Here is a 23802-nt window from a genome sequence, read left to right as displayed (position 1 = left end):
AGGTCATGCTCATGCTCCAGGTTGTTTTGGTGGGCATCCTTTCTATCTCAGAAATACTTTCTTCTCAAGAGAAATGCAATTTAGCAGTTGGGAATTGCTAAATACATAGATCAAATTTGGTTCAGAAAGTCCCCAAGTTGACAATGTCCAGACAGAGGGAGGGTGTGGGGGAGGAAGTAGTGTATAGAAGAACTTATTGTGTTTTTTTCTCCTGGACATTGCTGATGAGCACTAACCGGAGAGAAGCTTTTGGCTTGGGTGAACTTGTGTAGAACAGTACAGCTGTTCTCATGCATGCTTTGTTTTCCTTCAGAGTTAACTTCGAAATCTGAAGGTAATGCTAACTACTGCATTAATAACTACTATTGAATTTGAGTCTCCCACTGCTGGAAAGCAGAGAGAGGTGGTTTGCCTGTTTTATTTTCCTGGTCCTAGATCTCATTGTACAGCTCAATGAGCGTATGAAGCGAGCAATACTAGTCCTCCAGAGCACTCTGAATCTTAAACGGTGGTGTGGTTAAAGATTTGAGCCAGTCTGCTGACGGGCCTTTGCCTTTGAATTATTTTGTTACTGTTTGTGTATCTTGTGAGCTAGCATCTCTCATTTGTAAACACTATCTTGATTGTGTGAACTCAAGGACCAAGATTACCGGACCTGTCCCAAATATGTGAAGCCAAGCAAGCTCATTCGGCTAGGAGGAGTGCCTGAAACTGCCACAAAGGATGATGTAAGTGGGAGGTTTTTCATCCAAAAACTTCTGTCAAGGATTTCTAAAAGTACCATTTTTAAGCCTGGTTAATGTAGTTCAGATGATGTGTCATTTTCGCCAGGGAAAATCCAGATTTAGAAGTCTTGCAATGTTATCTTTTATCTGATTGTTCTGGGTTTGGGGAATCTGGAAGTGATAAGTTTTTTCTGCAGTCGCACGTGGGGTGTTGGTGGCTAAAAGCCTTGACTCCAGACTCTTTTTAACATGCCTTACTTCCATCATTGCTTTATATATGCCAAATACTGTTATTACTTTGTTATTATATTTTGGGCTCAGAATATGAGTAGTATTTAAGTGAACTTGTTTGTTCTTCGTTACTTGAAATTGCTTAAATGAGATCTTATGAAGATGGAAAAGATGTCTGCTGCTACTGCTGATTTTAGTAAAAAGTGAAAAAATAATCTAGGCTACAAGGTGAAAGAAGCTCCCTTTCCAAAAGCTTCTACTTTGAATTAGGTTTTTTTTGTTGTTGTTGGCAGTTCCAGACATGGGAACCCCTACATGCAGCAGTTTTTGCTAGGGTTAGCCGTGATGATCAGAGCTTCTGAGGCTTGATACTGGATGACTCAGGGCAGAAACTTTGTCCATCAGATGAGGATAAGACTTGGAACAACCACCCCACGTCCCTTGATTTTCTTAGAGGCAATAAGACATCTCTGACCTTAAATAAGGGTCAGAGGTGAACTGTCTGTCTGAAGCCAGTGTAATAAACCTTTTCACAGTTGAATTGTGGTGTAAATGGTGTTCTCTCACTTCCCAAAAATAAACAGTTCTCAGGTACTGTTGGAACTTAATCGGGAAAATGTGTCAGTTTGTAACAGAGTTAACCTAGAAAGAAAAGAATTCTCGGGGAGAGAAAAATGTACAATAGGAAGCACTTCACTTTCCAAGGTTTGATTTTGGAGACTGAAGTGGATCTTGGTTTTCCTGTAGATTCTCAACGCTTTCCGAGGGCCTGATGGGACACCCGTGAAGGACTTGCGACTGAAAGATTACAGTTCAGGTGAGAATGCTTTTCCAGTGCTTCTAGTTTCAAGTTTACAAAAGGGTATTTTTCACACTGATAGGCAGTTTGGTTAAAGTCTTTGGTGACATAATTGCAGGTATTTTTGAATGAAAATGCCCACTGAGTTTTATAGTTTGTCCTCTTGTCTTCAAAACCGATGGCTGTGCTCACTGCTACTTCAGAGGTGACACATGTGTTCTGGTGCCTCTAGAAAGATGTGGGAGCAGCAGGAAAACCAGTAAGGCTGTTCTAATAGCCATCAAATGTAAAGCCAATACTGACATGGGACAGCAGGTTAATTCCTCAATAGATTTTTAAAAAAATATTATTAAATCCATTTGGGTTGCTCTACATCTTGTTTCTGAGCTGGTTTTACTGTGGAACATGTCCTGCACAAATAGTGTCCTCAGGGAAACCTGATACATCCTAACATTTCTCCTTCAGTAACATGAAACCGTTAACCCTTCTTAGACACGAAGACAGGTTAAAAAAGGAAAAAGTAAGTTTTATAAGCAAATATCCAAATACTTGATCTGAATGCTCTTCCTTATTCAAAGAATAAAGTTTTGCTGTACTTCTGATCAGTATGTATAGGATTCTGAAGAAAGAAATATTTTACAAGGCTGCTTTGTGAGAAAGTTGTACTGGAACAAAGATGTGCAATGGTAGGAAATGCAGGGTGAGTCCTGGGAATTGGTTTGGATAATACTGGTAGGAAATACCTGGAAACTGGTATTTTTTATTTTAAACCTAGGAAAGCAGAGGCTTCTACTTTCATCAGTGCTTTTTCTTATTACCATATGGGTTGCATGTGAAGCAGCTGGAATTCTTGGTGTCGATACATTATATAAAGGCTTCCTATGTAGTAGCTGGGGAGAGAAACTGGGGCAGTTGGGTATTTCTCAAGTATATTTTTGTTCTGGAAGCTGTCAAAGGAGATTTCACAACCTTCTCTTGAACCTTTGAACTAAAGAACACCCGTGTGTCACGTAATCTGGTCTGGCCCAACAAGCAGGGCTTAAGGGGCACAGTCAGTCCTTCTTGCTTCCTCTCCTCTTCTCTAAGCATAGTACAGCATGGCTGTCATCACCTGCACAACACTGACTGCAACCCAGTAATTGCAACATACTCGGTTTTTGCCTGTGCTGATGTGATTTGTCAGGCTTTTTTCTGAAACACATCACTTCCCAGTAATAAAGCAGCTTGAACTGGGAATCTCTTTGTAAGTCTCTTCTCGTGTATGTTACTGGGACTTACTGCCCTCATTAGAGAGCTGTTGTCTCCTCCTTCCCATTCCCCATTTCCAAAGCTACTCAGGATGAGACACAGTGTCTGAAGTTACGTGCAGAATCCCTGGTATCTGTTGGTGGTCACATGTAATATGAGGGTTGCAGTTTTCTGTTGTCTCTCTAAAAGCTGCGTTCTGTTTCAGTCTGTCTCCTCAGCTGCAAAGTTGTTGGTTTTTTAATTTTTCTGGCAATTGTGGGGAGGGAAAGAATGAAGTTAAAATTAGCTCATATTTTATGAGCTATTTAAAGCTGTTGTTTAACCCTGTCCAGTCAACATCAGTAATTTAGTGTAGCATCATTCTAGGTTACGTGGGTGCTCCAAAGACTTTGTTTTGCATTATGTCCTGAAGCTGCAAATGCAGCTGCTAATTTAAATAGCTTTCTCATCCTTCTTACACAAAATGGTTATGTCTAGGACAATAAAAGCTTCCTGAATTGTTAAAACTTCTTCTTGAAATTGGGTAACTAGAAGCTGTGGTAAATTTAATCCAGCTTTTCACATTAGGTCATCCTGTAGAGAAGTGTGTGAAATTGCATTCACATTAACTTCTGAAAAGCTAAGCGTGTTTAAAACTAGAGGCCAGTCATGGGCTAAACAATGCTTTTAGGATGGGGTGTGTATGTAAATATTCATAAGAATTAAAAGCAAACTTGTTGGATTACTAATGTCTCTGGATACACCTGGGTTCACGGGCTGCATTGCTGTACTGGCTCAATGGGGTGACGGCAGCCTGGCTCAGAAGAGCGTGTGCTAAGCCTGTCTGAGTGGGTTGTGTATTCTTGAGTGCTGTCCAGAAATGTTAAAAATAACATTAATCATGAGTATGCATGTTGAGTGTGTTTGAGAGAAGAATGCCTGCAGCTGTTGGAGAACAATAACAGCCATAACAAATAACACGCAATTAACTCAAAATAAGTGAGGTTCGGATCAGTTTCACAAAAAGGTAATGCTTATCATAAAGCTTATCTCAGCAGCTTCAACATGATGATTCCACTGTATGATCTTTCACAAAACTCTGTTTTGGAAGAAAATGTATGGTTGATTTTTCTTGGGAAAAGCAGCTCAACTTCTTTATAAAGCCATTTCTTTTTGCATACTGTGTATGTACTAAGGGAAGAGTATTTTCACTGAAGGTTGTGCTGAACATGGAACACTGTTCTTAATATATCTTATGTGATTTTGGTACGCATTCAAGCTGTTTATTCCTTAGATTATTTTGTCTCTGAAGCCCACAGACTGAAATGGTAGCTAGATTTAAAACAAGGTAGTGAAAGGAGAGACCTTAAGAAGTGGCATAGTAATTCTATTTAAATCAAAAAAGCAGCTATTTACAGACAGTGATAAAATGTCAGTCAGACTTTATAGTATTACCCTACACAACATTAACTTGTTATTTCCATCAGTTAGATTTTTGAATTGATGCCTGTATGTTCAGACATCAAATCCATTTGTGAGGGGAAGAGGACTTCTTCCAATGTAATGTGTAAGCTTTGGCAGAAATAACTGTATTAGATTGTTGGCTTATCTTTCAGCTTGCCTTTTCAAGTGTGTTTGGTCATGTCTGTTCAATTAATCATTACAAAGTATAAATCCTGAGGTGATTGTGGAATCTTCTGAAAGACCACCAGCTGCTTTAGTCTGCAGTATCTCCCGGTGGCTCTTGCTGCCTCATGGGGAGGCAGCGCTGTGGATGTACTGCTGTTTGGGTAGATACTAGCTGTGATGACTTGTCAGGAGCTCTCTGACAAGGGGTTGTCAGTAATGGCTTGTGAGCTCCCCCTGTCCCACCTGAAGGTACTTGCCTCTCCTCACTGGGGTCAAGGCTTTCATGTGGCTTTACCGTGTGGGCCTCCCTCTGTGGAGCTGGGAGTGCAGCGTGTAACAGCACCGGGCTACTTGTGGCACGGTGTCTGTCATTCTCCTGTTACTGTCTGTGCACTTGTGTTGGTGCTGACCGCCAGGAACGTGAAACCAATACCTATTGACTGTTGAGGACTCTAACAGGAACACACCTTGTCCTGGCTTTGATTTTAATCAGATTTTAAACTTATCTCCTGCCTGATTCTCATCAAGCTTTATTTCTACTCACCTGAATAATGTCAAACATAAGCAAAGTCTGAGATGTCATCTTGAGTGTTTGATGTGCACAGAACTCTTTGGCTGAACACACATGTATGCCCTGGAGAAGAAAACACACGGAACTGTCTTTATCTTAAAAGGCTGTTTATCATGAGTTGTTCACTCTTAAAAGATGCTGCAGTGGTGTCCAAGCAATAAGTGAAAACGTGAAGCGTACTGATCTTTCTGTTCAGATTGTTCTGGATGCAGTCTGTGGTGAGACAAGCTTGGAACGTGTGTTTTCCAACCAGGATTCATGTTAGGCTTAGTACCAGCAGTTGGGAAAAGCTGCTCAGGGAAAATGAGCCTGAAAAATTACTGGCAGCCCATGAGGCTTTTCTAGCTTACTCTACAAGCCCATCTGGGGAACCGAGAGGAGTTTTTGCTGATCTGGGAGAGCCTGGTGGAGAACGGACACGCTGACCAAGATGGAGAGCAGCATGTGCAGAGAGGAGCTCGGTGAAGTGGACCTGGAGGGACCAGGTGAGATGGATTGCCATCAGAAGGAGCAGTGAGGTCTACCCCAGCCCCTTTATGTACCCTCTAAATTAGTGCAGCACTTCAGAAATTGGGAGATTTGGGTTTGTTAACCCTCTTCTGACCCTTCTGAATACTCACTTTTGAACCCTGTGTGGGGATGCAGGAGCACAATGCTGCACCCCTGAGGAGCAAAGCACCCATGGAAATGGGATGATTGGAGCAGGGAGGAGCTCTCTGAACAGCAATAATGCGTGGGGCCCGAGGGATTTCCACATGGGCACAGGTGGCTGATGCTAAAGGACAGGCATCCTCCTGTGGTGGAGGTACATGCAGGAAATGAGGTGTAACCTGAAAATGTGCCTAACCTAGCAGCTACTTAATGGTAGCTGCCTGCTCTGTTTTGAAAAGCTTTTGTTTTAGCAAGAACTATTGGCACTAAACATACTTGATTGCTTGCTTAGCCACCTTCTTGCACTAGCATTTATTTTTTTGTTTCATTTCTCCAGACCTGGCCCTTATGTGGTGCTTGAAACAGCCCCCCTTATCCCTCCCTTTGTTAAACTTAAACTGCCTTGGCCAAGTCCTAGAAGAAACTGGATTATCTTGCTTGTTCTCACTAATCTCTGCCACATTGGTGCCCTGTTAAATATTAATAAGCCCCTTAGATAAACCTTTAAAAGGTGCCTTTTTTTCCCTCCAAGTGCAGTCTATCTTGTATATCAGAACAGTGAATTGCTGGTTTCAGGAATATTTCAGGAAGCCTCTGAAATTTAAAATTGTATTCTTCAGTGTTGTATTTTAGTAAAACTCATAATCTAATTTCCAGAAGTTTACACTTTGTGATGGAAAAATTGGTACAGATTTTTGAGTGGTGCACTGCTCCATACTAGGGCTAAGTTTTCCATTTTCAATGGCTGGAATGTGTCCTAAGGCAGTGAGATCCCTCCCTTAAAACAGAGTCCTGTTGTGATAGTAGGCATGGCTCTGCGTTTGTCTGGCCCACGTATAACCGAGCCTTAGCTCCCTCGCTGTAGCTGTACGTGTGGCAGGGTTTGGGTTAGTGACGCTCCCGGAGGTCAGAAGCGCCGGTGGAACGCTGCGCTCGCCCCCAGCTCCCGTGTGCCACAGGTGCTGGCGTGCTGCAGCTTCCAGCCTTAGGTAGGGCTGGAGAGCTGAGCTGCTGCTGTGCGTGGGGATGGGATGTTTCTGGGAGTCTGCAGCAAAACTGTGCTAAACTGAGACTTTTCGTTTCCTTTCAGGACTGATGCAGTGCCCCTGGGGAAACCCCTCTGAAGGGTGGATTTGTGGCCAGCTAGTGGCTTCCTTGTGAAGAGGGCTTGGCACTAACTCTATGGAGTGATTAGGGGTAGATCCCACAAGGACTTACATTCTTTGGTACAAAGAGCGTGCTGTGGTTGATGTGAGATGTCTCTAATACATGCTGTGTCGCAAGAGGTGCATCTTGCCTGTTGTGCTGATTATACAGAAGATAACCTGGCTCACCATCAAAGCTGGTGATAATGCACAACAGGAAGAATCATCTCCTGTGGCTGTGTCTAGTGCTTTGCACAGTGAAAATTGTGTGGCCCACTCTACTGCATCAGCCACGAATAAGGGCGTGCAGGTCTCTGGCGCTTGCTGAGAGCTGAAGTGATCATCCATGAGCTCACAAGATGCACACGTGGAGTTTCCTCCTGAGGCATGTCCAGATCACCCGCTCATCAGCAGAGTTCTTCAGTCTGCAGGGGCTCACCTTTCAGAAGCTGGGGAAATATCTTCAGCACTGATATGTGTGAAACAATTGATTCTTGTTTGTAGCCAGAATAGCCTGGCAAGGACTAAAATAGCACTTAGTTGGAATTAGTCCATGGTCATCAATACCAGTCCTTGCCAGTTTTCCCAGCTGTGTGGGCGGTAGGCCTTCGGCTGGTCTTGCTTGATTTCAGGGCAGTAGTGCATTGTCTTTTGGAAGCAAAAGGCATTCTTGCCCATCTTTTCTCATCTGTGATGTGGTGGCTTAGGAAATAAGAAGTAGAAATCTGTTTTAAGTCAGTGTTTGTGTTAGTGATCAACATTGGTTCAGGGTTATAAGGCCTGTTCAACAGAAAAGGCAACAAACACATACATCCACAAAACATACAGACTTTTGACATGCAGGATCCTTCTCTCTGTAACCGTTTTTACAAATATGCTTGCTCGCACTTTTCTCACCCTTTTTGCATCTCCAGCACAAAACTTCAAGGCTTTGCAATAATGTCAGGACACTGGATTGATTGCTTTTCCGAGGCATTTGTGCTCAATGACAGATCATATATCCCGGAGACCAGGTTCACATTAGCAGCACTTTAAAGCCAACTTCTTGTCTGCAACACCTTCCCAGGTATGCAGCTTCCAGTCCTCTCGTGGAATTTTGTGATGGCCCCAGATTTCCTTGGATTCCAGGTTTCTGTACAAATATAATGTAATACTTTGTCTTTAATAAAGCTACAGTGTGTATGATCTTAGCGTTGTGGGTTTTTTCTGCCTCTCCTCTGTGCTGGTGTACAAATTACCCTCCTTCTGGTCCAAGAAGGGTTGACAGTCATTTGGGGTCTGACTGTTGTAGTTTATGGGACTGCCTGTGTCTGCCTTTGAGGGCATCTCAGGCAGGTCCTTTCTGGGTCTTGTCCTCCTGGATGGAGGGAGGACAATGGACTCTAGTGCTCTACCCTTCAGAATATAGCTGGGTTTCATATCCTGTGGTTTCAGTGCTGTTCTCTTGTGCAGTGCTGTCATGAATGCATGCCTAAGAGTGTACTTGTTTTATACAGAGGGACAGTATGAAGTGACAGGCCTTCTCCCAGCAGCCAGGTGTGACTTGTAAATGCTCGGCCTTTGAAAGGCATTGGGGATACAGCTTGTTGCAGATCATCCTGTTTAGTATTCAACAGCAAGCTTTTCTGGTACAACTCTTCAGCTTTAGTAGCTCTGAAGACCAATTTATCTGTGCAGTAAAGAGATCTGACAAATTTATGGATGCTCAGAATCCACCAGCTGGTATCAAGAGAGCTCTCGGTTTTGGCTTCTGAGCTTGTGTTAGCATAGATAGATTGCTGCCATTCCCTGCCGTGCTGTGGGGGTGCCCTCCAAGTTTTCAGACTGTGTGGCCAGCTTTATTTTCTCTGCTCACCACGGAAGGCACTGCGCTGTTGCCCATCCTCACTGCAATGGCAGGACTCGCTGCATAAGCACAGATACAGTCACTACTGTGCGTGTTCAGGAGCTCCTGGCTTCTTGGAAGCATCGAGTGTATTGTGCCTGCTAAGAATAGTATTAGTGTATAGCTGTGTATGTGGCATTATGTATAACCATATTAGTGTAGAGGTAGCGCTAGCCCTGTGTTTTCCAGTATTTTCTTGTGATGAGGTATTCATTCTTTAGTATGGATGACCTACATCTGCGTCTTTCCTTGGAGGAAACAGCAAAACTTGTGCATGGGGTTATGGGCGTATTGCCAAAATCTCCCACAGATGAGGTAGCTCTTCCTGTTGACCAAGGAATAGCAGATTCTCCAAGAACAGTTTGCAAAATCTTGTCTTCACTACCTGAGCTGTGTGAAGGTCAGTGTGTGAGCTTGCAAATTCCTTCAAGGGATGTGGAAGTCCTTCGTATTCACTCCATACTTTATGCCGTAGTTGCCTTTGGAGCAATAGAACTTTCTCTAACATGGATGAAACTCTGTGGAGGATTTTCCCACCTGCAGTCTGCTCTGCCATGCTGTCTCTGGAGAGAGCATGCAGGAAGAATGTCCTTGCTTCAGCAGGCTGACCATGGCTCTGATGTAATGTGCTATGTCTCTGAGTCTTAGAAGTGCCTAAAACTGCAAGTGCTTTTCGTCTGTGGTAGTTCTGTCTCATCCTACAGGAAAAAACACAAGTGGAGTGGTGTTGGGATGGTTGAGAAGCTCTCTGCCTATGGAGACTTCATCGTTATCATCTTCTGCCCTCAGGCTGTGTGGCCCCATCTGGCAGATGCAGGGGCCTCCACCACATTCACAGTTGGCCCAGCTGTCCAGTTTAGCATAGTGTCTTTTGACAACCTGTTATACAGACTTACTTTCATAGGAGGCCATCTTCTTACCTTCCAGGCTGGAGGAGAGACAATATGTTCATATTGCACCACAGCATGTGGGTTTTGTAGCAGTTGTTTCTGAGAAGGCAGGTGACAGTTTATTGTGGACTTAAAGATGTGTAGATGTGGCACTTAAGGACATGGTTTAGTGGTGCACTTGGCAGTGCTCGGTTAATGGTTGGACTCGATGATCTTAAAGGTCTTTTCCAACCTAAATGGTTCTATGATTCTGTGATAAGATTACCTAATGCCTTAAGCTTGTAGGGGTGTGCAGTAACGTGACTGACTTCATGCTCACTCCTAGAATCCAGAGCTGGATCACCTCTCGAATTGGATGCCTTTGCCATGTTGCCATCATGCCTTCTTTCCAAAAGTGTCTTTGGTTTGGCACAGACAGGGCTGCTGTCGTTATGTGATCTTTTCATTTGGCCTCCTAAAACTCCTGAGATTTTTTTTGATGTATTCACACTGCTTTACAGCCCCTATCAGAACAACATTATGGTTTTCCTTTATTTAGATCTTTGACATAACAAACTATCATGAAGTAACACATTACTATGTGTCAGTTGTTCAGTAGAAACTGTGTGTGTATAGAAACAAGTCTTATTTTAAATCTCTTTGATCTTTTCTGAAGCCAAAGAACATTAGTTTTAAGTCAGGCTTTCAGAATTTTTAGCCAAACCACGGCATGCTAACAGGGACCTGCTATTTGTTGTCAAAATTCCCTTCACTAAAACACATCTGTTTCAGTGGCAAAATATTCCTTATTCAAATGTTTGCAGAGCAGCTTTCTGGAGCTATAAATGTGTCCTTACTCCAAAGTATTAAGCGATCATGCCCATTTTCAGTGCAGAAGACAACGGAGCATGATTTGGGAGCATCCGTAACGGATTGTGTATGCATTGAAGCACTTAAAGGAAAACAAGTTCTCTAGATTTTATGTGCACGCTCTCCTGGCATTCTCCTTTCACCCATTGTATACAGCCTGTGGTACTGTAGACTTGTGCAGCTTAGAGGAAGTAGTTAAATAAGGTGCAAAAGTCCTTTTACATAGTTGAGCTAAAACACGGGGGAAGGTGAGGACATGCATGTTTTATGGCTATGCTAGGGCCAAAATCTGGATGAGTTCAAGTGTTGGAGGACTGTTCCTCTTGGAAGGTTCATTTGGACAGTGTAACTATGCTGCAACATGCTCAGAGGTTGCGTGGGGGGAAATACTGATTTCTTTCCTTTTTGACAGAGTCTGTGTTGATCACACATACTTCTGCCAAAACATAAAGAACTTCTTTAAGAAGATACCAGGATTTATATCTTCCTGTGAAACCTTGCATATGAATTTAGGCTACCTTGAGTCAAAAAAGCCAGACTGTAGTCTTCAGCAGTGATTTTGCTTTGCTGGTTTGATCACTTTGGTTTTACTGTCATGACCTGAAGAATAGCAGGGGGTGTCCGAGAGCTCTGATTCAGAGGGGAGGACAGCTTACCTTTGGATGCCTGTTGTGCCAGTTGCTGCCATTAGGTGCCTGGCCCCATGCCTCTGTCAAAATCTCCTGCTCTGCTTCTGGTAGCAGCAGCTGAACTACTACGTTCTGACAGGCAAACTGTGTGAAGGCTTCGGAAATAAAAGTACGCAAGCTCAGCAGCTGACACAAAGAGCTGAACCAGCCCTACAGAGGAGGCAGGGAAGAGGTGCAACAGTTGGTAGCAGGAACCTCTATAGCTGCTTCCCCCTAAGACCCAGCCTCAAGTCACTTGGTTTTGTTTCAAGAGTTGTGCTCTGGGTGCTGTGATTATTGCACATCATGAAAAAAATCAGCAAACATTGCATTTGGAAGGCAGCACTGTTGTTCCACAGGCAGCTGTAGCAGCACTGTTGTTCCACAGGCCTCCATTTCAGTGGCCTTTCCATCACGGTCTAAAATGGGAGGATGCTGTGGTGGAGCTGGGGGCAGGAGGACAGACCAGGGCTGCCGTACCGTCCAAGGCTGATGTTGTTACTCTCTAGTTCTCATGTACTGACTGTGCTTGTCAGGTCCCTGCAAAGGGCTGGACCTGGGGGCGGGCGAAAGTGTCAAGCCCTGGCAGATCTTCATCAGCAGTTTGGAGTGGAGCAGTGGCTCCAGGCTGCTCTCTTCTTGCGTCGCTGCTTTGGTGCTGTCTGTGCAAAGACAACTCGTAGTGAATTGCAGAATGCCGCGTCCCTCTGCAACCTGACCACAAAAGCTGAACATCTGGCCTGAAGCTGCTTTTTGGCAGGATATGGGGCCGCAGTTTCTGGTTTTGGTTCTCATTGTATGTCTTACTGCAGCTATGCCTATTGGGGGGGTTGAGTTTGGTGGGGGAGGGCAGAGGTAAAGTGCAGAAGGAGAAGTGTGCGGGTCTTCCCCTTAACTGTCTCCTTGTAATGCTTGGAACGATCCTCTAGTGTACATTCTTCCTCCAAGCATCTCGGCTTTTGTATCTACATATAACATTCAGCGTTGCACTCTCAGTTGTGTCATGCTGGATTGCATCCATGTCTAAACCACTCATTCACTTCACGAGGACTGGGATGTAAGCTGCATCTCATTGTAGAGCAAATAGAGTGAAAACTTCTGCAATCTTGCTTTCTGTCAGGAGACCCCCTACTTCATATGCACATGGAAATAAGATAACACTCTGATCCTTGCTTGCTGATTATAGCAGCTTTCAAAAATCCTCTCCGTGAAGGGAAATGAGGAGCCTTACAGGCTGGCAAATATCATTCATGCAGCCCTTTTCTAAACAGGAGGGAAAGAAGTGGCTCTGGAGTTCTGGATTTGAGTAAGATTTAAAAATGTACCATGTGAGCCTGCACGCTGTGCCGTGAAGTAGCAGAAGTGTCTGCCCAGAATGCAAAACAGTCTCCCAGCAAGGGGCAGCACTGCTCCTGGAGAGCAGCTCTCTTCTGCAGAGAGGAGAACTGCTTCATTTTCAAAATGTGATCTAGTGTGCCTGGAGCTGCAGAGCAGAATGGATGCTATGGGAACAACTGGGTGAATTTGGTTCTGTCGATCCTGCCAGCAGAAACTGTACCTCTAGTTCCAGGTGCCCACTTCATGTAAGAGTAGCAAGTGGCTTTAGTTGCGTTCACCACAGATGGCGTGCTGCTGGCCTGCATCTTTCACTGAGCTGAAAAGCACCCAGATTGATAAATTTCCCTCTAGTGTAATTATATTGACTAAAATAATACGGGGAAGGGGAATAAATTCCTATGTGATGTAGAGGTGGAGCTAGGTTAAAATTGGAGTCTTGTTATAAAGGTAAATGTGCAAAGTCAGGATTGTGTTGTTAGAACACTGTGCAAAGATCTGCCAGAAAAAAAAAAAAAATCAGTAGGGTTTGATGATGAAACAATTTTGTACGGCCTTGTCTCTGATGTGATTAAGTACAAAGATGGTAAAGAAATGGAGAACGAAAAGTTGGAGAGTGCAGCAAATGTTCTTTGGCATAGGCTTGGGGGAGATGGGGCTGTTCTCCAGCAGACTGGAATGTCTTGCCTGAAAGAAGTGTGCGTGGAGTCACCTTCCCGTGGAAGGTGAGGGACTGAAGCAATAGGAACCAGATATGTACCAGGCTTGGAGATACCAGTGTTAAGATGTGCATCTTTAGAAGTGGAGACAAGCTCTTCACCAGGACAGCTGGGTGCCTGAAATGGTACAATCCACATACAGATTGGTTTTCCTCACGCCTAACCAGCCAAAAGTGCAGCAGGAGGAGGGAACAAAGCCCTTCCTCTCGCTGTTTTTCCATGTAGAAACATCTCAGCCATGGTCATCTGGAAAGCACTGTTTTGCAGTGAGGTGGCCTTGGCATGTGAAGGGTGAGGCTGTGACTTTAGGTTGTTCCTCAGCGCTTCAGTTCTTGGAGATACATCAAGGATGGCTCTTAGGATGGTCTTAGCTTCTGTAGTGTTCACCCTGCACTTTACTGTGGGACATAACATTTCAGCGCAGGTAACTGGAGTACACAGTTGAATCAGTGGATCCCTTCTGCCACTGACTGTCAGCTTTCCAAGGAGTGAGCAAAGTAAAGGCACTCTAGTTTCTTGCGTCTAAAGCTCCCACGCCTGCTTTGTTACTTGTGCAGTAGCATCTATACCAAAATGAGAAGATTGGAGTTCTCATTCCTGCTCTGCTGCACTTTTTCATAATACAAGGGCTTAGACTTCAAAAGTAAGCAGATGTTGAAGGAAAAATAGCAAAGGCGAATGAATCATGTTAGTTTTTTTCTGAAATATTGTACAGTTAAAATGCTGGCTATTCGTGTAAAATACATTTGCAGCAAGGTACTTCGAAATGACTTACCAACACCTGCTTTGGAGAGCACTGCCTCCAAGGTAGCACAAAACTAGCAATGGAAAATCACTATGCTTTAAAAAAAAAAGCACAAAGCAATTATTTCTTGCCCTAAGGAAGGGTGTGCCTGTCACTGGGTTGTGTAAGGGGAAGTGGGAACACTGTACTATTAACATTCATGATAAACTGCACAGTTAATCATCATCCAGCTAGTCCCTGATTTCTCTCCTTTTCATTCTGGAGTAGAGGGGTGGTGGTTAGAGGGTTTGTCATTGGAGGGAAAGGGAAATTGAATATTTAATGTGGCTTTCTTTATGACAAGGCACTAACATGACTCCCGTCTGTATTTAAATGCTGTCCCCAGGTTACGACTATGGCTATGTCTGCGTGGAGTTTTCACTCTTGGAAGAGGCCATCGGATGCATGGAAGCCAACCAGGTTGCTTTACACTTCGGTCAATGCTGCTAGAAGATTTTTTAAAATTTTTTTTGGTGGGGTGGTGGAAAGCCAATGAGGTTTTTTTGAACCATTCAAAGGAAGATCTGTTCTTGTATAATACGCAACACTGCGGTTTAAATGTTGTTTCCAGAAACTTGTAAAGGGCTTAGAAATGCCAGTGTGAAAGAGCTGCTGGACACCAAACGGTCTGCCCTCCTCCCTAGTGTATGTCAGCACACTGGCTAGAGTCAGAGGCTGGTGGCTGACAGACTCCTAATGCAGGTTTTGGCCCTGATGCTTTTGTACTCACACTGAAATCCAGTCAGAAAGAGCTCTGCTAGCATTAAATGCTTCCCCCGGCTGTGCGTGCACACACACATACACATGTGACTGTAGGTGAGGCCTCTGGTATGCAGCTCTGAGTCAGCTATGACTTGCACGCTCCACTTTTCCATATGCCTTGTGTGTGGGAGAGATTCTTAATTGTACATCTCCCCCATATTTACCCTGTCCTTTGGCAAACTGGAGCTGCAGACATGAGGACTACCCTACGTGCAGTTGCGCCTGGTAAATCTGAATGTTTCCAGCCCTTAAAAGTGCAAAATGGCTTAAATCCCCAGTGAATAAGTACCCAAGGGGAGCCTTTACTCTGACCTGGGGTTTGAGGCTAGAGCTGTTGTCCACTGAACATGAGCAAGATACATAAAATTCGTTAAGTAAAACAGATTCCCATCTCGCACCACCCTCCCTGTGCCTTGGAACTGAAGGGGATGGTTCACTCAGGAAAAAACACTAATGATTGATCCCCCTTCCTTCACTACATCCCTTAAGTCTCCTCTCTGCTGCCTTCTTCCTCCTAATTTGCCTGAGTAAGAATCTATATCAATTATCTAAAGCCTTTTTACCTGAATCCCAAGTCTCGCTGTCATGGGAGGAGAGTCATGAGTCAGATTCAGAGCTGTGCATCTGCAAAAATGTACTTACAGTTAATGAGTCTTCACAGCTGGGGTTTCAAAGGTCCCACTAAGCGCTTGCATTTGCCTCTATTTTCAGTTACAGAGGTATTGCAACTTACAGAAATGTTTTACAGAAATAATTGTTGCTTGGAAGGAGCCTGGTGCATTCCCACCGGGGTGGTGGTGGGGATCACAGAGAGAGAAGGCTCCAGAATTAATTATTACTTTTACCATCAGTGACAACTTTTATTTCCCCTTCAGTGTTGCTACAATTCCCAATTTATTTTGTTGTCACTGAGGAATCTGCAATTATGTATGACACTCCTTTTAACCAAATGGCTCTCCATATTCTCTCCACAACTCTGCTCACATGAAATAATGTCTCCCTATGCGAAAGCAATCCCCAAATACCTGGGAATTTGGGAATTCCTCTTTTTCTTGTTGTTGATGCCTGCTCTGCCCCTTTTTCTATTTAGAGCATCCCTGTGTACTTGGACAGGTGTTTCACTTAATCAGATTTGGTCCATTGCTACAGCAAAGAGCCTGGAAGTACCAGTCCTTAAACTGAACTGAGTGCCTAGAGGTGCCCAGTAAATCACTGTACACCATGCACTTGAAGAAGTTGTGGCTGGCGTTCAACTGCTGCTTACATTGACGCTCTACAGCAACAGTTACAGCAGGCTGGATAATTTTTTATGGTGTTTCCCTTCCCAGCGTTCAGGCAGGGTGCTGCCAGAGCCCTGCTAACGGTGGGGGTAACGGTCCCAGCCGTGCACTCTACCTGGGACATGCTAAAAACAGATAGGGTATGATGTCTTCCAGTTTTCCTTCCTACTATACGTGGCTCTGTGTGTGTGCAGAGGAACCCTGGAAGATGGAGTGGTTGGAGGGGATCATCTCCAAAGCATGCATGTGCCAGTCTTTACTGTGTTTTAGTAGAGCTACAGTAGTTTGTAATTAGCGAAGCAAGAAATGTGCTTTTTGGGGTGACCCAAGATATATGAATTTGCTCAGGAGAGTTGTAGTCTCTGGATTGCCCCACATAGGTTAACTTCTCTAATTTGCTCTGGACTGAACATGAAAGAAAAAGGCCTTCTAATTATTTAAATTTAAAAAAAAAAAAGTGGTAGTAAGATTTGTATCTGACCTGCTGCAAGGGAGGGAGCTGACTTAATTGCTCAGTTAAAGCCAAATAGAGATATTCAGAAGGGGCGTTGCAATTCAGTTGTCCTTAGACAATAGACATTCCATTTTAATATCTTCCAGGGTAGAGTTGTAAGATCATCTCCTTAGAATGAGAATTAATCTGCATTTTTACAGGCTGCAAAAACCAAAACCTGTGTTAGCTAAGATGTAGATTCTTTGATAGTTCAGTTATTTTCAGAAGGTTATCAGCTATCCCTGTCAAATTCAGTCTCTTGTGAGAGCATAAATAGCAAAACAGTGTCAGCCCACAGTGGCTTCCTAGTCCCTCACTAGTCAACCTGCCTTTCTCGGTCATCTGTAGGCTGGGAATAAATAGCTTTTGCAGAGACAGCATTTTTTGATGCTGTTTAATGCCTGTTTAACTGCCCCTGCCTGAAAAACAATTTGCTGCATCCCTACATTGTATAATTCCTACAGTGTGAAATCCTTTTGTTTTACTCAGCACAGACCAGCACCCACTTAAGATCATTCCCAAATTTGCTAACTACAGATTTACCAGGTCCAACTCCCTCCATTCAGTAAGTCTAGCATGTGTATGTGACCACTGAGGTTGAGGGGGCTTTCTGTTAAGTACCGTGTGATAAGGAAACATCCATCTTCTACACTGCCCTAATTCTGTAGGAGAGTTTCATTCCACTTGTATTAATTGTTGTGGCTAAAGTAATGAAAATGCCCCCCTTATTAATTGCTTTGCCTTGTTGATTGTTGCGTTGGCAATTTATTACAGCTCAAGGGTCCCGTGTAACGTATGTGGAACGTGATGGATTGCCGTTATTGCTAGTGCAGAGGTGTTGGGCGGCAGGTTTGGCTGAGCAAATCGCCGGCTGCCAGCTCTCCTGCTGTCTTTGGGAGGCTCTTTGCCCTGGTTGGGCAGATGGGCTGTTGAGTTGTTTTGAAGAACCTGGGTGCAGCCCTTGTTGCAGCCTGATGGTTGTGATGCGCCTCTTGGTGTCTTGTTACATGTTGGCTGTTTGACTTTTATGAGAGGAGAACTCTTTTCTGTCTGTGATGAGCTGCTTTTCCTTTGGGGAGGCACAGGTATTTCGAATAGAAAATGGGGTTTCTGGCTGCTAAGTCACATGTTTTCTCCTAAATAATCTTTCCCTCCTTTATTCTCATTTTGAAAGGTTGTAGTGTGGTGTGCCATTTATCTTACTGCATTTTCTTTGCATTAAGGGTTGGCGTAGCCCATGGTGTAGTAGTGTTCGTCTGGGGCCACCAGGCTGGCTTCTTGGGAGTCAACTCTGGGAATACATCCCACAGCTCTTGTTCTCCAATTCTCTCTTGCACTCCTCCTTCACCTGTAGAAGAAACACAGCTTGTTATTGGGTGCAAGAAAATCAGGTGGGAAATGAAGTACCCTTCTAGTACTGTCATGTACTGTAAAGGCAGGTGAAGGAGGAGAAACAGAGAGATCCTGTCTCTGCTGCCTGGATATTTTACTGTTTTAGCTGAGGTGTGGAGCTGGCCGTTATACATATGGAAACAGAAGCAGCTTTTTTTAAGTTTAGGAGCAAATTATTAGTCTTGACTGACTATGTAGTATTGTCTCCAAATCCTCTCAGGCCTCAAACTCAACAACACTGGTAGTGTGAGTATTTCCTAGCTTTTGTTGCTGGTAACCAGCATCTTTGTAATCCTTTCATCCTGTTTCTTAAGTAAGAGGGCAAAAATGGGAGAGCTATGGCATGAACTTTTAAAAATACATACTTTGTAAATATTGTGGAGGTCTCCAGGCATGTGCCTAGAGCAGTTGTTCCAAGATTTGCTCTTGCACCTTCCTGTACTGAGACCAGCACATTTTGGAGAGCAGTTTCCCCTGCAGTGCTGAGCGGTCCTGGTTCAGCTTGCTGAGCACAGCGATACCTCCGTTCCCTGCTTGTTTCTTGCTGGAGAGAGTAAGAGGGATTCTTACTGGGTTTTGTGGGTGCTCACTTTACTTGAGCACATCCCACCACCGTGCAACTGGAAGCATCAGCTGTGTGTTTCTCCTGCTCTGAGCCTGTCCTCTTTTATCCGTACACTGCAGTGCTTTTCTGCATTTAGTGTGAACATAGCTTCTGGTACAGATCAGACTTCACAGGCTTTTTGCTGTAGCTGTTGGTGTTAAAATCCACAAGATGCTGTGACAAGCAGGCAAAGCCTAGGACTTTCTGTCCTGAAAACATTTGCAATAACCAGTCACAACTGTGTGTGGCTTCCCAGTTAAATACAGAAGGAGCTTGTGGTTATCCTGAGAATGCATTCACTCTGGTGGCCTGTAGCCTTGGAGTATTTATTGAAGCCTGTGGTGCAAGGAGCGTGTTGCAATTTGTAAGAGAAAATGTGTGTCCAGACATCAAAAATAATTGTTTTCCTTTTGGTAGGAAAGTTGTGGAGTTTGGCATTTTTTTCCTAGAATCTGCAAAATGCCCCCTGTAATGGAAGATGACACCTGCCTCAAGTGTATTTTCACGGGCTGTCTGGTATCCATCATTTACTTACTTGACAACGTCACTCCATCTCTTCAGCTTTAACCTGCAGTTGAGGATGGTGGTGACAATGGAGTGTGTCCATGAATACACCGAACTCCATTTGCATGTGAGGCTAGGAGTGCTGGAGATGGCCTTCTGCTTTTCTTATTGTGTATTAGGTGTGTGGATTTTGCTCAGGTTGTATTATTAGCACACATCTTCATTTTTTTTTTCCCCTGTTAAACCTGTCCTGCTTTTGATTGTGTGGATTTCTAGAAGTAACCTTTTGGAGTCTTCCACTTCGAGTGTGTGTATAGAGAAGATGAAGGCTTGTATACCTAGGCAGTGTTTCTTCTATAAACATCCTAATGATTTGGGAAATATGCACATTATGGAGTAATTGTGACCTATGGAAAGTTCCCTCCATAGTCACCTTGTAATCAGATAAGTGGATTTCCAGGCAGCAGAGCTGATTTGGTGGTTTTTTTGTGTCTGATTCAGTGTGTGACCTTGTCATGAGCTCACCCTGGTCTTACATCACCGAAGCTTGACATGTTGAGTCAATCATTTGTTCATTCCCACTTGTGTCTCACTAATCACTGCATTTAACCATCATTTAACTGGAGTTGTAAGCCTCTGAGATCTGTGCGGAAGTCTGTGGTGGGAGGCTCCTAGTGCTGGGCAGGCGCTTGCCTGTGAATAAGCAGTCGGATCTGCCTGCGATGACCTGTGACGGGGCCGGGCGCGTGGGTGTACACTTGTATATCCTGCAGTGATGTTGTGATAAATGCACTGGCTGCTTTTCTGTTTGGAAGGGCTGACTTAATCTCTGCATGCTACAGAGACCTTCCTTGTGCAGAGAAGGGTGTCTTTTGTTCTAAAATGTAACTGCCAAAAAATTCTGGTACTGAAAATACTTTTCTGGACCTTCTTCTCTTTTGTCATCTCAACATCTTCTGTCATCTCTTCAAGCTGTGTGAATCCTCTTAGTCTTTCTTCCGTTGGCACAGGAGGTCATAAGAGATCTTCTGCCAAAGACTTCACACAATCCTCCTTCGGCCAGTGGTAGCTGCCCATCAATGTGTTTTTTCTAGCCCTACCCAGATAAAAAAGCTACAGCCACCTTCTTGGCATCTCTGTCCTGCCTTGCCTCAGAAAGCAAACCATGCTCACCAACGTATTTTAAAAGAAGTGCACTTTTAACTGGAAGAGTTGTGAAGCTGCATCTTCTTGCTCTGCTTGTGCGATCCCAGCTTGCCATGTTCCTCTTCCTCCCTGCTCTTATTCCAAAATCCTGTTCTCCTTTTTTCCTTCCTCCTTTTTTCCTTCAGCCTCACCTTACCTGTGTGATGAGGATTGTATGCGTTTGCTGCTGCTGAACTGCTGCTCTGTAATGGGATTGTCCCAGAGGACAGCTTCTGGGTGAGCTGCTTAGGGCATGCAGCAGATGCTTAAGCAGGACTTCCTTAGTATCTCTGGTTGCTGCTGGGGACGTATGGCCCAGCAGGGTTATCTCAGGACTCGAATATTGCTGTATATTGCAGAATTATATATTCCATGTGCTGAAGTTCACTTGGGGTGCTGTATAAATAGGTTGTTCTACGTAAAGCATCCCTCTCTACCCTTCTCTAAAATGAAACTGTTCTCTTTCTGGCCCCTGGGCATTTATGTTCTGTTTATGAGTTTGCTGGGATTTTTTGCCGGTTGACATTAACAAATCTGTGTGATGATGTGTCTCTGAAATATCCATTCTCTCCCTGTAGATCTCAAATGCCTCGTTAATCAAGTTCTTCTCTTTTGGGATAGACATTCTAGTTACAATGCCAGGAGCTCAAGCTGGCAAATGTTAAGGAATAATTGCGATTTCCTGAAATTTGTTTAAATAACTTGATCCATGAGTGATTGCCAAGATACGTGTCCAGTTCTCTCTGGCTGATTGATCATATGAAGTGATAACACGAGTACTTGCAGTGCATCGCTCACCACTGCTGGGTACCGCATGCCGCTGGGCAGCATCCAGAGGTGCATGGGGGTGGATGCTCCCTACACCGGTGGCTCGAAGTGAGGAACCACTGTTGGGCAGCTGAACCTCTGGTCATGCCCAGCCTCACTGTTGTAAAAACGGGGGTACTTGAAAACTTTTGTTTGTGAATATGAAGTGAAACATGTACCACAGATAAGTCTGCTCTCTGCCCCTTCCATAGGGCTAAAGTTGTATTGTAGAGCACCCATTGGCAGAGCAGCACATAAGAAATAGCTTTGTTTCAGTCACTGTCAACACGCAAAGCATTTTCCTGAGTGTCTGGCATGCTCATCCTTTGAATTTGTTTGTAGGTGGGATTTTGCCTTGAGCTAGAAAGAATTTGAAGTAGTCCTTGGATGCATATGCAGGATACCGATGCTACCCTGTCTGTGTAGCTATCAGGTCCTCTCCTCCTAATGTGTTAATAGAACAGTTGTGTGACAATGAGGAGATCTTGGTCACAGATGCTACAGATAGGTGCAGTTTCACCTTAAAATGAAGAGCAATGTTTTACTGCTGGCTGCTCTTATTCACAGATTTTATGTTTTTTATTGTGTTTACCTTCATGAGTGGTTGATTTTCTATGAAGATCTTGTAGAAACTCTAAGTATATTCTTGTGTAACCATTTGGAAGCTGTTTATCATTGTAGAGTGTCAGAGTGCTTCAAAGGAGCATGATAAATGAGCTGTAGATAGTGTGTTGCCACGGTAGGTTGTGTACATGGTCAGAAAGTGATTTTGGATTAAGATGTAAGATCCCTTGATCAAGCTCCTGTATGAAAGTTAATAGGACTAATGCTACTAGTTTGCTTTGATGCTTTTGAAGTCATCCTTTAAGTAAGCTGGTGACTAACAGAACTGCAGATGCACTATCAGAAATTCCCTCTGTATGCTTAGAAGCGGATGGTGCTGATGATATGATTGAAGTTACTTAAAGGAGGCACAGAGGCAGTGAGAGGGAAATGTCTGTATGTATGGGTTCAGTTTATATGAATAAAGGCATCTTGGGGAGCACACCATAACTTTCATTTTCAGAGCAAGAGCATTTTCTATCACGGTTTTGCCATAATGGTTTGCACAAGACCTGCCACTGTGAATGAGAGGGCAGTCCTTCTCAGCCCAATCCCAGCAATGTCGAGGGGAACACCAGATATGTTTTACAAGCATATGAGCCAGATTATAGCACTAAGACTCCATCTGGACTGTTGTGATAAGTGGGAGCACACCAAAATGTTGTTGCAATTTTCACTTGATGAGTCGGGTGTTTTTGTTAACTTCAGCATCAGACTGTTAGTTCATGCTTTTATCAGTGGTGGTTGCTTTTCCATTCCTTGGTGCACTGTTGATGTTGAATTGCTGGAACAGGAAGGTAAAAGGTTGAGTCTAGAGGCTGAAAAAAAAGTCAAACTGCACACTCCCTGGGGTTAAGGAAGGCAGAAGCGCTGTTTCCTTAGAAGAGCGATGGTCTACCTGTTTTTCTGCAGAAACTATATATTTTTTTTGCATAACTATGGTTATGATAGTGAGAGAGAGCTGAAATTCCCTTCAGATGTGGATTTTAGTCTGTTTTCTTCCCAGTTGAGTTTGTGTTGGACCGTTTCAATGTAAATCATGGAAGTCTGGCTATCTTGAATTGGGGTACATTCAAAAAGAGTACCTCAGATTTTGCCATTTTCTGCTCAGGTTATGAGACTCACACAAGTACAAGATTAAATTCAGATGTTTCAGGTTTGAAGATGCAAGATCAAAGCTATGGCAGCCAGCAACTTTTATTTCTGAATTTCTGTTTCCATTTGACTGTAACTGGGCTGTTAATGTTCTTGACTAGAAATGAGACATGATTACAGTGGAAAATGGGGGCTGGCATGTCTGAGTGGACTATTGTATCATTATCCATCAATCACAGTCAACAAGGAAGCAGGTATTTAACACAGAAGGGCACACAGTTATTATCCGCCCCATTCCCCTGCAAGCCACAGGGCACCTTAAAGACTCTTATTAAACCTTTAATACCTACAGAGATCACAAGAAACACTGTATGCTACAGGATCAGGGATCAGGAGCATTGCTGTCATTCTACATCTGTGTGGGACAAGGAAACACCTTAGGTGGAAGAGCACTGAGGGTGCTGGCAGACAACAGCCCTCTGTGCTTCTGAGGAAAGGCACAAACTTCCATCATCTCTTGTTTCAGAGGGGGAGAATTTCTTCTTGCATCATATGTGGCAACCTGTTTAACCCAACATGTGTGAATGGCACAGCAACTGAGAGGTTCTCAGTACTGCTGTGTGACCAGCTTACTGAATCTTGGGCTACGGTTGCTGTCAGAAGAGGGCAGAGGGGGAAAATCCTGAAGCCATTTTGTACAAGGAGACAGCGGAGGGAGGTGGAAAGTTCTTCTTGGCTTCTGCAGTGGCCGAAGCTGTACAATGTGCAGTTGACTTGTCGCAGTGAAGTGTCTGATGTAAAGTAGCATTCTGCCTCGAGGTTTGTTTTACCATGCTGTTGCACTGTGTGTATGCCTTGACAACCACTAGATTTTGCATCCAAGCGTCCTCCTGCATCTCCATCACTTAGTTCAGTTAGTTATGTCTTCCACAGGATGAACAAACAGCTTCCAGAAGTAGATCCCCCAAA

At 43.9% G+C, this 23802-nt stretch overlaps 1 protein-coding gene across 2 annotated transcripts in view; it reads left to right on the top strand.

The window, feature by feature from the left end:
- The window catches only part of RBM6 (RNA binding motif protein 6), a 59447-nt gene that overhangs the window by 8381 nt on the left and 27264 nt on the right, over positions 1-23802 (top strand). For both annotated transcript variants that reach the window (XM_074836505.1, XM_074836504.1), the window contains exons 4-6: positions 639-728; positions 1704-1773; positions 14455-14528. In XM_074836505.1, coding sequence (XP_074692606.1) covers positions 639-728; positions 1704-1773; positions 14455-14528 — 234 coding nt within the window. The remainder of the gene's footprint in view (positions 1-638; positions 729-1703; positions 1774-14454; positions 14529-23802) is intronic.

The sequence above is a fragment of the Strix aluco genome, chromosome 11, assembly GCF_031877795.1.
Source record: "Strix aluco isolate bStrAlu1 chromosome 11, bStrAlu1.hap1, whole genome shotgun sequence".
NCBI classification, from domain to species: Eukaryota; Metazoa; Chordata; class Aves; order Strigiformes; family Strigidae; genus Strix; species Strix aluco.
The sequence above is the reverse complement of the archived record's forward strand: the minus strand, read 5'-3'. Positions and strand labels throughout refer to the sequence as shown.